General features: G+C 47.0%; 1 protein-coding gene across 1 annotated transcript in view; it reads right to left on the bottom strand.

Annotated features, from left to right (window-relative positions):
* Positions 1 to 13,235, bottom strand: part of Lcmt1 (leucine carboxyl methyltransferase 1) — a 30,768-nt gene extending 17,533 nt beyond the window's left edge. The window contains exons 1-2 of the mRNA XM_013011376.1: positions 12,995 to 13,235; positions 942 to 1,033 (exon numbers count right to left, since the gene is read on the bottom strand). Of these exons, the coding sequence (XP_012866830.1) occupies positions 942 to 1,033; positions 12,995 to 13,107 (205 nt within the window). The 5' untranslated portion in view covers positions 13,108 to 13,235. The remainder of the gene's footprint in view (positions 1 to 941; positions 1,034 to 12,994) is intronic.
* Positions 13,236 to 13,254: the final 19 nt, after the last annotated feature.

Below are 13,254 nucleotides of genomic sequence, written 5' to 3'. Positions count from 1 at the left end.
GTGAAAGCCAAAACTCTCCATGCACAGTGCTCCTCGGCCAAACCAGGGGTCCCCTCAGCCACAAAGGCTTTTGCACAATCTGCCTGAAGACCACAAGGAGAACAGGCAGGTGAGGTGACCCCTTCTCATCTGGGGAGAGGACTGGGTTTGATGCTTCTTGGCATTGTTCTTACAGGAGCCCTGATTAGGGGTTAAGAGTCTCTGATTGCTGGGTGCTGGTGGCTCACGCCTGTCATCCTAGCTACTCAGGAAGCTGAGATCTGAGGATCGAGGTTCAAAGCTAGCCAGGGCAGGAAAGTCCATGAGACTCTTTTCTCCAGTTAGCCACCAAAAAAAAAAAAAAAGCTGGAAGTAGCCAAGCACCAGTGGCTCACGCCTATAATCCTAGCTACTCAGGAGGTTTGAGATCTAAGGATTGTGGTTTGAAGCCAGCCTGGGCTGGAAAGTCTGTGAGACCCTTATCTCCAAATTAAATCACAGAAAAAAGCTGGAAGTGCTGCTGTGACTCAAGTGGTAGATCCCTAACCTTGAGCAAAAGGAGCCCAGAGTGTAAGCCTCAGGACTGGCATGCATGTATGCATGCATGCATAAATAAAATATATGATGATTCTTTTTTTCTTATGTATGGTATATTCACATGTGTGGGGGGGGAGGGTACAGAACTCAAGGGAAAGGGGGTAAACAAGTGCAGCAGTGGAGCTCACTGGGCACGGATGAAAGTGAGCTTGTAGGTGGAAATGGGAGGCAGGGAGGGATGGGAGAGAATGAGGAGACGGAAGACATTGGCACTCATTCATTACCTGACTCGTGTCAACGTAAGCCCTCTGTTCATCACTTGTATAGTATAGTAACAATAAAGTTAAAAAAAAAAAAAGAATAGATCTCTAACAACTCAAGCCACTGGGGGAGGAAGAGCTGGTGGGGAGGGGATGGTCACTTGCCTCTGTTTATTTCCGGCGCCTTCCTCTCTTTACACAGCCTCACAAGGTGCTGGATGTAGGGGTCATGCCAGTAGCCAATGCTCACTGCAAACCTGAAGGGTTGGAAGAACAGGCAGATGAGTGAAGAGAATGTTCAGACCCAGGGCCCCCAGGAACCAGAGAATCCAGAGAGAAGGGCCAGTAAATGCACAGTTAGTACCCTAGGCCACCTTTCAACAGACTCATCTGCCCACATTAAACTTCCTCTCATGTGTCCCAATCATCGTTCTTCACCTCTCTTCCTCATATCGACCCTCAGAGAGCAAATAACCTCACTTCACACTTCATAGAGAAGATCTATCATTATTCACCCAGCCATATGAGCGAGTCATATGGCTCTATTAAGACACACATTCAGCCAGATGCTGGTGGCTCACGCCTGTAATCCTAACTACTCAAAAGGCTGTGATCTGAGGATTGTGGTTCAAAGCCCGGCCAGGCAGGAAAGTCCATGAGATTCTTATTTCCAATTAACCACCAGAAAACCAGAAGTGGCGCTGTAGCTCAAGTGGCAGAGCTCTGGCCTTGAACTGAAGATCTGAGGGACAGTGCCTAGGCCCAGAGTTCAAGCCTCACGAAACACATACACACATACACACATACACACACACACACACACACACACACACACACACACACACACACACACACACACTTTGTGTCCAGAGGAAACCTCAAAAATACAGGCAGACATCACTAGTTGCTACCTAAGTGCTTCTCCCAACTCTGTATTGCACTCCCATCATTATACTTAGAGGCCTCTGAGATCATAGGAGGGAATCCACAAACAAAAAACTCTAACTCAGAAAACACCACAGCAGCCTATGTGCTCTCTACACAGGTCTGCACTACAGCAGCCAAAGCCCGAGTGTTCTGAAGCTGGGAGCTGGTGCCCCAGTTTTCCCTAGCAGCCTTTTGGTAACCACGAGGAGCCAAGCATAGGCCAGCCATGAGGAGCGAGGCATAGGCCAACTCATGACAAGAGCCTGGATCGCCAAGGCCATCCTCAGCCACATGGGCCTACAGCCCACTCTACCTCGCAATGTACAACTTGTGAGCTAAACACCTTGAGTCAGACTTTAGTTCCTTGCAGCCAAAAGCACCATATATCCATGTCTACACTCCTCGATAACAAAGCTGATGTTCAAGGTGTGTGTGTGTGTGTGTGTGTGTGTGTGTGTGTGTGTGTAGCATGTCTCTCAGCTGGATTCTGAGCTCTCAGAAGCAGGTTCTAGCTGGGTGCCAGTGTCTTATGCCTGTAATCCTAGCTATTCAGGAAGCTGAGATCTGAGGATCACAGTTCAAAGCCAGCCCAGGCAGAAAAGTCCATGAGACTCTTATCTCCAATAAACCACCAGAAAACCAGAAATGGTGCTGTGGCTCAAGTGGCAGAGCACTAGTTTTGAGCTGAAGAGCTCAGGAACAGTGCCCAGGCCCAGAGTTCAAGCCCCATGACCACCACCACCACCACCACCACCAACAACAACAACGAAGAAGCAGGTTCTACACCATTTCTTTTGTTTTTATCTACCAACAAGGCTTTCTTCTGCCCCAGAGGTGCTGTCTCTTGTAGTTATCCTCAATATCTGCATACTGGGACAGACATAGGCGTTAAGCTTAGCTGCATACTGCAGCAACTTAGTACAGACACAGCACTAACCATTGGACAAGACTTGCTATACAAGTCCAGGATTTCCAAAGGAAACAGCACATTCAAAGAGTTTTGTAAGTCAGGCATTATAGCTACTCAAGAGGCTGAGATCTGAGGATTGTAGTTCAAGGCCAACCCGGACGGGAAAATCCATGAGACTCTTATCTCCAGTGAATCACCAGAAAACTGGAAATGGTGCTATGGTTCAAAATGGTAGAGTGCTAACCTTGAGCACAAAAGTCCAGGGACAGCACCGACACCCTAAGTTCAAGCCCCGTGACCGACCAAAAAAAAAAAAGTTGTAAGCATCTTGTGTATCTATAATGGTATGTTTCCAGTGAGTTGTGACCCATGAATATCATAAAATCAAGTGTGTACAAACCTGCATTTAAAAAAACCATGATGAATAGTGTAAATGAGGAAAGACCATCATGACACATAGTAAGGGTTAGGACAGTTTCTGAAGGAAGTCAGTTTCCAGGTGCCCAGAGCTCAAGCAAAAAGGGGAACTATCTTACTGTGAGTGGCTGATTGAGTTTAAAGGCATCTCAGAGTGCCCTCTAGTGGTAAAAATGGCATCTGCAAGTGAGTCAGGATGGTTCTCGCTGCCCATAGAAGAGAGTTGGTTCTCTCATCTATGGAGTTAAACAGGATCTCATGGTGTAGCCAGGCATAATGGCCAAGATCAAAGGATTTGTTACAACATTGTTAGAAAGAGCAAGGAAGAGAGGGCTGTCTGGCACCTCTGACACCAGTTCTGAAGGGAGGCGAACACCAAGTTTCAGGATTTATATAGGCTACCAACTGGAGATTAAGTCAACTAATTACAGTGTGTCTGTACAGTGGAATAAATGCTAACCAGTCATTTGAGAACTATGCTAGAGACACAGCCATCAGCCATGGCAAGATGTTCACATATACTGTCAAGAGAAACAACCAGAAGCTGGGAGCCAGTGGCTTACTCCTGTAATCCTAGCTACTCAGGAGGCTGAGATCTGGGGATTGTAGTTCAAAGGCAGTTAGGCAGAAGAGTCTGTGAGAATCTTATCTCCAATTAGCCACCAAAAATCTGGAAGTGGAAGTGTGGTTCAAGTAGTAGAGCCCCAGCCATGAGTGAAAAAAAGCTAAGGGACAGTGTCTAGGTTTTGAGTTCAAGCCCCAGTACCAACACACACATACACATAAAAACCCAGCACCTCATTTCCTACATCATGTTTAAAACACACAAAGAATCAAGATCTTATTTATTCAATCACCTATTTCTTTCCATTTCCAAACAGTCATCTACTACCTGTTTAATGTACTGAGTCATTAAATCATCACACATCGCTTTTTAAAAATAATACCCAAGGCTGGCCTGCTTTTCTTCTAAAGCCAACAAGGTAATAAATTCCAACTACTGAAATGTAAAATGTCTGTCTGGGAACCACCTAAAATCACCTCACTGCTCTCACTGAGAAACACCCATTCGTTCACAAAACACTCACTGTAAGGATTTGCTCATGTTAGCTTCAACCTGGGCTCCTTCAAAAAGAGGTGTGGAAGCCCTGCCAATGGGCTCCTCCCAGCCTGAGAATCCAGGCCACAGCCTCATGTTCTGCTCCCAGGGACTCACAGAGAGCTTACTGAGGGCCAGGCCTTTTCCAAATGATGACAAACAGGAACACATCCCCGGTTTAGATCAACTGTGTCAGGACGAAGGTAATACTCTCAGACAAAGCCAGGCAGCTGTTCAAGCTATGGAGCACACTCTACCAATTCAGGGAGCTCAAATCTACTGGAGAGAGTGAGAGAGAGGTGTTGTGTGTGTGTGTGTGTGTGTGTGTGTGTGTGTTGGTACTGCGTCTTAAACTCAGTTCCTTGTGTTCTTGCTTGGCTTTTTCCATTCAAGGCTGGCACTCTCCCATTTGAGCCACACCTTTACTTCCAGCTTTTTGCTGGTTAATTGGAGACAGGAGTCTTCCAGAGCCAGGCACCAGAGGCTTGTGCCTGTAGTCCTAGCTACTCAGGAGGCTGAGATCTGAGGATAGCAGTTCAAAGCCAGCATGGGCAGGAAAGTCCCTGAGACACTTACCTCCAATAAAACTACTCAGAAAAAGTTGGTGCTGTGGCTCAAGGGGTAGACCGCTAGCCTTGAGCAAAAGAAGCTCAGGGACAGAGCCCAAGCCCAGAATTCAAGGCCCAAGACCAGAAAAAAGAAATAAGCAGCCGGGCACCAGTGGCTCACGCCTGTAATCCTAGCTACTCAGGAGGCTGAGATCTGAGGATCGCGGTTCAAAGCCAGCCTGGGCAGGAAAGACTGTGAGACTCTTATCTCCAATAAACCACTAGAAAACCGGAAGTGGTGCTGTAGCTCAAGTGGTAAAGCACTCGCCTTGAGCTGAAGAGCTGAGGGACAGTGCCCAGGCCCAGAGTTCAAGCCCCACGACCGACAAAAAAAAAATAATAAGCAATAAAAAACAAAAATAAATATCTCCCAAACTTTCTTGCTCAGGCTGATTTGAACTAGGATCCTCAGATATCAACTTCCCAAGATTACAGATGTAAGCAACCAGGGGCCTGCTAGGTCTAATGCTCTTTCAGAACTACTTACTACCTGGACTTGGGTCTCCCATATCCTATATGTGTCCCTAATACGGCAATTGTTTAAATGGTATGCATGTGTGTGCACGTGCATACGTGCACATTCACAATTGCAAAAAGTAGCCAATTTTTCTTAATAAAATTTCAAGCTTACTGCTTGTAGTCTTTAACATTTTACTACCTCCAATTTTAACTTTCTTATTTATTTTTGTCTGTCCTGGGGCTTGAACTCTGGGCCTGGGCGCTGTCCCTGAGCTCTTCAGCTCAAGGCGAGTGCTCTACCACTTGAGCCACAGCACTGCTTCTGGTTTTCTGGTGGTTCATTGGAGATAAGAATCTCATGGACTTTCCTGCCTATGCTGGCTTTGAACCGCAATCCTGAGATCTCAGCCTCCTGAGTAGTTAGGGATTACAGGCGTGAGCCACCGATACCTGGCAATTTTCACTTTCTTGCTGTCCTTTTAGTTCCTTTCCGTAATTCTTTTACTCTAGGTTTATAATCAGGAACCAGGAAGTACATCTTAGGGGTGGCCAACGAGGTACTTAAGACAGGACTTTGCATTCCTTGCTCCTCCCATGAGGTCTGAGTCTATCTGCCAGGCCTGACAGGTTGAACCACCTACAAACTGGCCTCCACACCTAGGTGGAAGACTCTTGGACAGCAGCCTCCCCAAGATGACTACCAGCTGTGTCCCCTGGCTTCATCAAACCTCTTATTGCCTTAGGTGGGTTCGTGTGATCTGAAATGTACTGTCCCACTCACTTATGCACAGGAGCTGAAATGACCTCAAGGACGTGGAGAGAAAACTATGGACCAGAGATTGGAAGGAGTGTGGGGGTGGAGGCTAGACAGAGGCAGAATGGTTAATCCGCACCAGTGCAACAGGATAGGGAAAATAACTTCTAATGTCCTGTAGCATCCTGGGATGACCAGGGTTGTCAACAATTCTTTGAATATTTAAAAGTGGCTGTTAGCTGGACACTGGTAGCTCACTCCTGTCATCCTAGCTACTCAGGAGGCTGAGATCTGAGGATCGAGGTTCAATGCCAGCCTGGGCAGAAAAGGCCCCCTGAGATTCTTATCTCCAATTAACCACTCCAAAACTGGAAGTGACGCTAAAAACAGGCTCACGCCTATAATCTTCACTACTCAGGAGGCTGGGATCTGAGGATCATGGTTCAAAACCAGCCCAGGCAGAAAAGTCCGTGAGATTCTGATCTCCAATAAACCACTAGAAAACTGGAAGTGGCGCTGTGGCTCAAGAGGTGGAGCACTTGCCTTGAGCTGAAGGGCTCAGGGACAGTGCCCAGGCCCAGAGTTCAAGCCCCCCATAAGCGACAAAGATAAAAATAAATAAGAATAAAGTGGTTAACAAAGAGGATTTCAATGTTCTTAGCAGAAATAATAAGTGTCTGAGGTGATACACATGTCAATTATCCCACTCAGATTACACACACACACACACACTGAATGTCTCACCATACCCCAAAATTGTGCATAACTGTTGTGTCAAAACATACTAAATAGGCCAGGTGCTGGTGGCTCACACCTGTAAACCTAGCTATTCAGGAAGCTACGATCTGAGGATTGAGATTAAGAGCCAGGCTGGGTGGGAAATCTGTGAGATTCTTTTTTTTTTCGGGGGTGGGGGGGCGGTCCGATTGTGGGGCCTGAACTCTGGGCCTGGGCGCTGTCCCTCAGCTCTTCAGCTCAAGGCTAGTGCTTTACCACTTGAGCCACAGCGCCACTCCCGGCTTTTTTCTTTTTGCTTATGTGGTGCTGAGGAATCGAACCCAGGTCTCATGCATGCAAGACAAGCGCTCTACCACTGAGCCACCTTCCCAGCCCTGTGAAATTCTTATCTCCAATTAACAACTAAAAAGCCAGAAGTGGAGCTGTGGCTCAAGTGGAAGAGCGCTAGCTTTGAGGCAAAAAAAAAGAGTTCAATGACAGCACCCAAGCTGAGAGTTCAAGCCCCAGTACCAGAACAAAAACAAAAATAAATAATATTTCTCACTGTTTCAAGTAATCATTGAATGATGGACAGAGTATGAATGGGAAAAGGCAAACATTGCCAAGAGGGTGAAATAAACAGGGAAATCCATTCAGAAAACCCCCCAGTCCAAGCTCCTATGTCTAACTTAATACCAGTCAACATGGAATATAACTACAAGCTGTTACAAATCCAGGGTCAGGAAAACAAACAAACATGTATCACAAATAATTTATGTTTTGTCTATTTGTGTGAGTGAGAGAGAGAGAAAGGGAGAGAGAGAGTGTGTGTGTGTGTGTGTGTGTGTGTGTGTCTGTGTGTGTGTGCGCGCACACGCACGCATAATATGCGGTTTGAAATCAGGGCCTAATACTCTTGTTTAGCTTTCTATACTCAAGAATGGCACACTACCATTGAATTACAGTTCTGCTTCTAGCATTTTGCTGGTTAGTTGGACATAAGAGTCTTGTGGACTTTACTACTCTGGCTGGCTTTGAACTGTGATCCTCATATCTCAGTTTCTCTTGAGTAGCTAGGATTACAGGCATGAGGGACCAGCACCTAGCTGATCCCATCCCTTTCTCAAAGTGCTCTCTGAAAAAAACTCAAGGCTATCAAAAAGAAGCTACTGTCATGGGCTGGGAATGTGGCTTAGTGGTAGAGTGCTTGCTTAGCATGCATGAAACCCTGGTTTGATTCCTTAGTACCACATGAACTGAAAAAGCTGAAAGTGGCACTGTGGCTCAAGTGGTAGAGTGCTACCCTTGAGCAAAAAGAAGCTTAGGGACAGTGCCCAGGACCTGAGTTCAAGCCTCAGGACTGGCAAAAAAAAAAAAAGGAAGAAGGAAAAAGGAAGAAGAAGGAAGAGGAGGAAGAGGAGGAAGAGGAAGGGAAGGACGAGGACAAGGAAGAGGACAAGGAAGAGGATGAGAAGGAGGAGGGAGAGGAAGAGGAGGAGAAGAAGGAGGATGATGAGGAGGAGGTGGAAGAGGACGAGAAGGAGGAGGAAGAGGAAAAGGAAGTAGCAGTTGCTGACTGTGTTCCAGCAATCCCTGAGGAAGGGTAGAACCTAACCTAGAAGTTGTTAGCAGGCCCAGGTGGGGTTCACATTGACCAACCCTCACTTCTCCAGCTAGGTGATTCTTCATTATCCTAATCTGCTGAGCCTCTGCATACCTCCTAACGCCCGCATTTTCCCCAGAAATGTCGTCCACCTCTACTAGAACTCAAGTTCGGATTAGTTCAGGTAGGACTGAGTTGGACTCAACTGCAAGAGCTATTACCGATTCAAATCTGTTAGTAACACATTATCATCAGACATTATCATCCTTAACTTGGATAAACCTCAGGGAAAGTGTTGAATAAAAAAAAAAAAAGGAAGTCAGGCTACTGATGGTTCATACCAGTAATCCTAACTACTCAGGAAGCTGAAATCTGAGGTTCACAGTTCAAAGCCAGCCCAAACAGAAAAAGCAGAGATTAGGGCTAGGAAGGTGGCTCAGTGGTAGAGCGCTTGCCTTGCATGCCTGAGGCCCTGGGTTCGATTTCGCAGTACCACATAAGCAAAAAGAAAAAAGCTGGAAGTGGTGCTGTGGCTCAAGTGGTAGAGTGCTATCCTTGAGCTGAAGAGCTGAGGGACAGCACCCAGGCCCAGAGTTCAGGACCCATGACCGGACCCAAAAAAAAAAAAAGCAGAGATGGAGCTGTGGCTCAAGCAATAGAGAACTAGTCTTGAGGGAAAAAAAAAAAAGCTCAGAGACAGCCCCCAGGCCTTGAGTTCAAGTCCCAGGACTCACACAAAAATCAAAATAAATGAATAAAAGAATATGTACTGTATGATTTATATGATACTTAAGAATAGGAAAATCTAACCTAGGGTAAAGTCAAAATAAGAAAACAGATAGTATTAGGTTGGTAAATGGACCCTTATTAGAAAAAAATGTGAGAGAGAACTTCCTGGTGTTTCAACAATATCTTATTTATTGTTTGGGATAGGGGCACATAGATAAGTACAATTAACGCATTCATCAACATGAACCATGAAAATCTAGCATTTTATTATATGTAAATTATCTCTCCCTCCATCCCCACCTTTCTCCCTATTTCTCTTGAATAACCTAGGGAAATTCTGAGAGAAAAAAAAGAGAGAATGGAACAAATATTTCAAGTACTCTGCTGTCATAGTATGTAGGGGTGTGTGTGTGTGTGTGTGTGTGTGTGTGTGTGTGTGTGTGTGCACATGCGTTGATACTAGGGCTTGAACTCGGTCTGGGAACTGTCCCTTAGTTTTTTTTGCTCAAGGCTAACACTCTATGACTTAAGCCACAGCTCTGCTTCTTCTTTTTTTTTTTGGCTGGTTAATTGGAGATAAAGCATTTCATGAACTTTTCTGCCCAGGCTGGCTTCAAACTGTGATCCGCAGATCTCAGCCTCCTGAGTAGCTAGGGTTACAGCTGTGAGCCACCAGCGCCCTGCTCTATCATAGTTTTTGTTTTGTGCTCCTATAACAAAATACCTGAAACTGAATAATTTGTAAAGAATAGAAATGCATTTCCTCATATTTCAGGAAGCTGGGAGAACAAGACGAGGGCTTTGGATCTGGGACAGATTTCTTGCTATATCTGCTCATGGCAACAGAGTGAAGGTAAGAAAGAACAAATCCACTCCTGTCAACCTTCCTGTTAGAGACGTTAACCCATGCAAGACAACAAAGGCTGGGGCTGGAAAGGTGGCTCAGTGGTAGAGCACTTGCCTTTCATGAATGAGGCCCTGGGTTCGATTCCTCAGCACCATATAAGCAAAAAGAAAAAAAACAGAAGTGGTGCTGTGGCTCAAGTGGTAGAACACTAGCCTTGAGCTGAAGAGCTGAGTGACAGCACCCAGGCCCAGAGTTCAGGCCCCATGACCGGACCCAAAAAAAAATTAAAAAAAGACAGCAAAGGCCTTATGACCTAACCATGTCCAGAAGGCCTTCCCTACAACACAAGTGCCTCAGGAATTAAGTTTAATACATGAGCTTGGGGGGCACACACTCAAACCACAGCACCTTCTAACACCCACCCACCCCTTCTTCCTAAAAGAGGTATAATTTTGCTTGACGTATTAACTCTATCCTATCAGGAATCCTAGCCCAGGACAATGAGAACTTCTACTTGGTAGGGCTTCCTAAAGAGGGAAGCACTCAGGCCCTGCATCAAGTCTCAGGGCTCCCACCAAAAGAAAAAAAAAAAAGGAATGAATCTTCCATAACAGAAAGTAAAATTACTGAGCCGGGCACCGGTGGCTCATGCCTGTAATCCTAGCTATTCGGGAGGCTGAGATCTGAGGATCACGGTTCAAAGCCAGCCCGGGCAGGAAAGTCTGTGAGACTCTTATCTCCAATAAACCACTAGAAAACTGGAAGTGGCATTGTAGCTCAAGTGGTAGAGTGTTCGCCTTGAGCTGAAGAGCTGAAGGATAGTGTCCAGGCCCAGAGTTCAAGGCCCATGACCGACCAAAAAGAAAGTAAAAATACTTTATTCATGGGCTAGTTGAGCACGTTCGTTTATCTTCAACAGAACATTCTACTTATTAAGTAGCATATCTTCTCAGGGGATGGAAAACAGTTCCTGCCATGAAACTACTTAAGATCAAAATCTCCACCTCACTCTGGGGCAGAGCCATAAAGATGCAATCAGAAAGGCCCTGAGCCTAAGCACACAGGAGAAACCTGCCTTCACCTTCGGGTGACCCTGTAACCTGCTTGTATGTCCAGGGGAGTTATGTCAAGCTGGCTGAGGAATCAGATTAAGTTCTATCATTTGCACAGTGGGGTTTCAACCTTAATAAGCCCTGGTCATGGAGAGAGTTCAGAAGCAGTAAACCAGAAAAACAGCACTGGAAGGTCTCATCATACACTGGAACATTATATTCAGTTCCTCAGATGACACACGGCATCAAGGTAGGCACAGTCTCTGCTTTCTATGAACTTGCTTCTCGTGGGAGAGACAACCAGAAAGTAAGTTGTTTTTGTTTTGTGCTGATCCTGGGGCTTGAACTCAGGGCCAGGGTGCTGTCCTTAAGCTTCTTTTGCTCAAGGCTAGCCCACTACCATTTGAGTCACAGATCTACTTCTGGATGTTTAGTAGTTTAATGGGTGTTAAGAGCCTCACAGACTTTTCTACCCAGCCTGCCTCCAAATTGTAATCATTAAATCTCAGTCTCCAGAGTAGTTAGGCTTACAGGTGTAAGTCACGGACACATCTGGCTTGTAATGGATTTCTTAGTTCTATCTGGGCTACAGACAAGATGCACGGAATGTTGGGAACACTCCACCAGGGCCATGATCTGTGGCATCTCTCCGAGCTCAGCCAAACATCTTGGAGTCATCTCACTGACATCCATCTGTCAGTGCGTTTTGTCAGCTCCAACTGGAGGATGCCTGTCCTGCCCCAAGCACCAGCTCTAGCAAACTCCATGTCCCTGCCTCCCTCCATGGCCCTAAGTCTGTTTTCAACAGAAAAAGTGCACTGGTCCAGTGAAAACCCATGGCAGGTCATTTCTGTTTCAGAATCCTCCATCTCATTTAAGAGTTAGTCAGCTGCTGGTGGGCTCACACCTGTAATCCTAACTACTCAGAAGACTGAGATCTAAAGATCTTAATTTGAAGGCAGCCCAGGCAAAAAGGTCTTTCTGAAAATGTCCAATTAACCACCAAAAAAAGCCAGAAGTGGAGCTGTGGTTCAAGAGGTAGAGTGATAGCCTTAAGTTAAAAAAAAAAAAAATCTCAGGGACAGAGCCCAGATCCTGAGTTCAAGCCCTAGCTTTACACACACACACACACACACACACATGAGTCCTCTCTGCAAGTCCTGATACCTCCACCCTCAACACCTCGGCTCACAGTCTCCTTTCTCCTACTCTTCTCTTGCTCACTCTCTCTGGCATTGCTGCCCCTCAGATAGATCCAGCCAGCTCCAGCCTCAAGACCTTAGCGCACTCCGTTCTCTGCCTGGGACCCTGTTACCCAGACATAAGACAGAGCTGCTTGCTTCCTCACCCCTTGCCAAGTGTCTCCTCTGCCTTTAGCTTCACTGTGAGGCCTTCCCTGAACACCACAATTCCTACCAAGAGACCATCCATCTGCCATGCCAGGTGTTTTGCTTCCTGGCTATTACTACCACTGGAGTCAGGTCTACAGGAGCTCCATCTACTGGATCCACTTCTGTATGAGCGGTGTCTGGGACAGTGCTTCCATAAAGCACGCTTGTTGATCAGGGAAGTAGCTCACACTGGTCATCCTAGCTACTCAAGGAGACTGAGATCTGAGGATCTCAGTTCCAAGCCAGCCCGAGCGGACCGTCGGCGAGACTCTCATCTCTAATTCATCAGAGCAAAGCCAGAAGTGGAGGTGTGGCTGCAGTGGTTAGAGCATCAGCTTGCAGCAAAAAAAAAAAAAAAAAACCTCAGGAACAGCGCTCTGCGTTCAGTCAGGTCTCAAGATGGGCACAAAAAGAAAGAAAGAAAGAAATGTGCCCTTCTCATATCCCAGCAAGGCTGTCGGTCCTTTGTGCATCTTGCTCGTCTCTCCCCGCGTCTGCCTTGTGCTGGACCTCCGGTTCGGGGCACCCCGGCTCAGCAATAACTACCTGAATAGATGGGCCCGGGATTAAGGACGGCACCTGCACGCGGGAAGCTGGAATCGCACCGCTCCGCCGGGCCCCGCCGGGCCCACCCCCGGCCCCACGCCCGCCCCGCGCCCCTCGGGCTCCTCATCGCCGGGTCCCCGCCCCGGCCGCCGCCCGTACCTCTTGCACAGAGAAGCATCTTCGCAGGTGCCGCGCACGCCCTCGTCATCCGCGTCGCAGCTCGACGTGGAAGAAGAGGAGGCGAAAGAGGCCTCCCTCAGTCTAGCGGCCATGGGCGTGGAGATTCCGGGGTGCAGTCCCCACGAGGGACATGGAAGCGAGTTCCCCACAGGTGGCCGAGGAAGGAGCCAGAAGACACACACACACACACACACACACGCACGCACGCACACACACACACACACACACACACACACACA

This window comes from Dipodomys ordii, unplaced genomic scaffold (genome assembly GCF_000151885.1).
Source record: "Dipodomys ordii isolate 6190 unplaced genomic scaffold, Dord_2.0 Scaffold14, whole genome shotgun sequence".
In the NCBI taxonomy this organism is placed as follows: Eukaryota; Metazoa; Chordata; class Mammalia; order Rodentia; family Heteromyidae; genus Dipodomys; species Dipodomys ordii.
The sequence above is the reverse complement of the archived record's forward strand: the minus strand, read 5'-3'. Positions and strand labels throughout refer to the sequence as shown.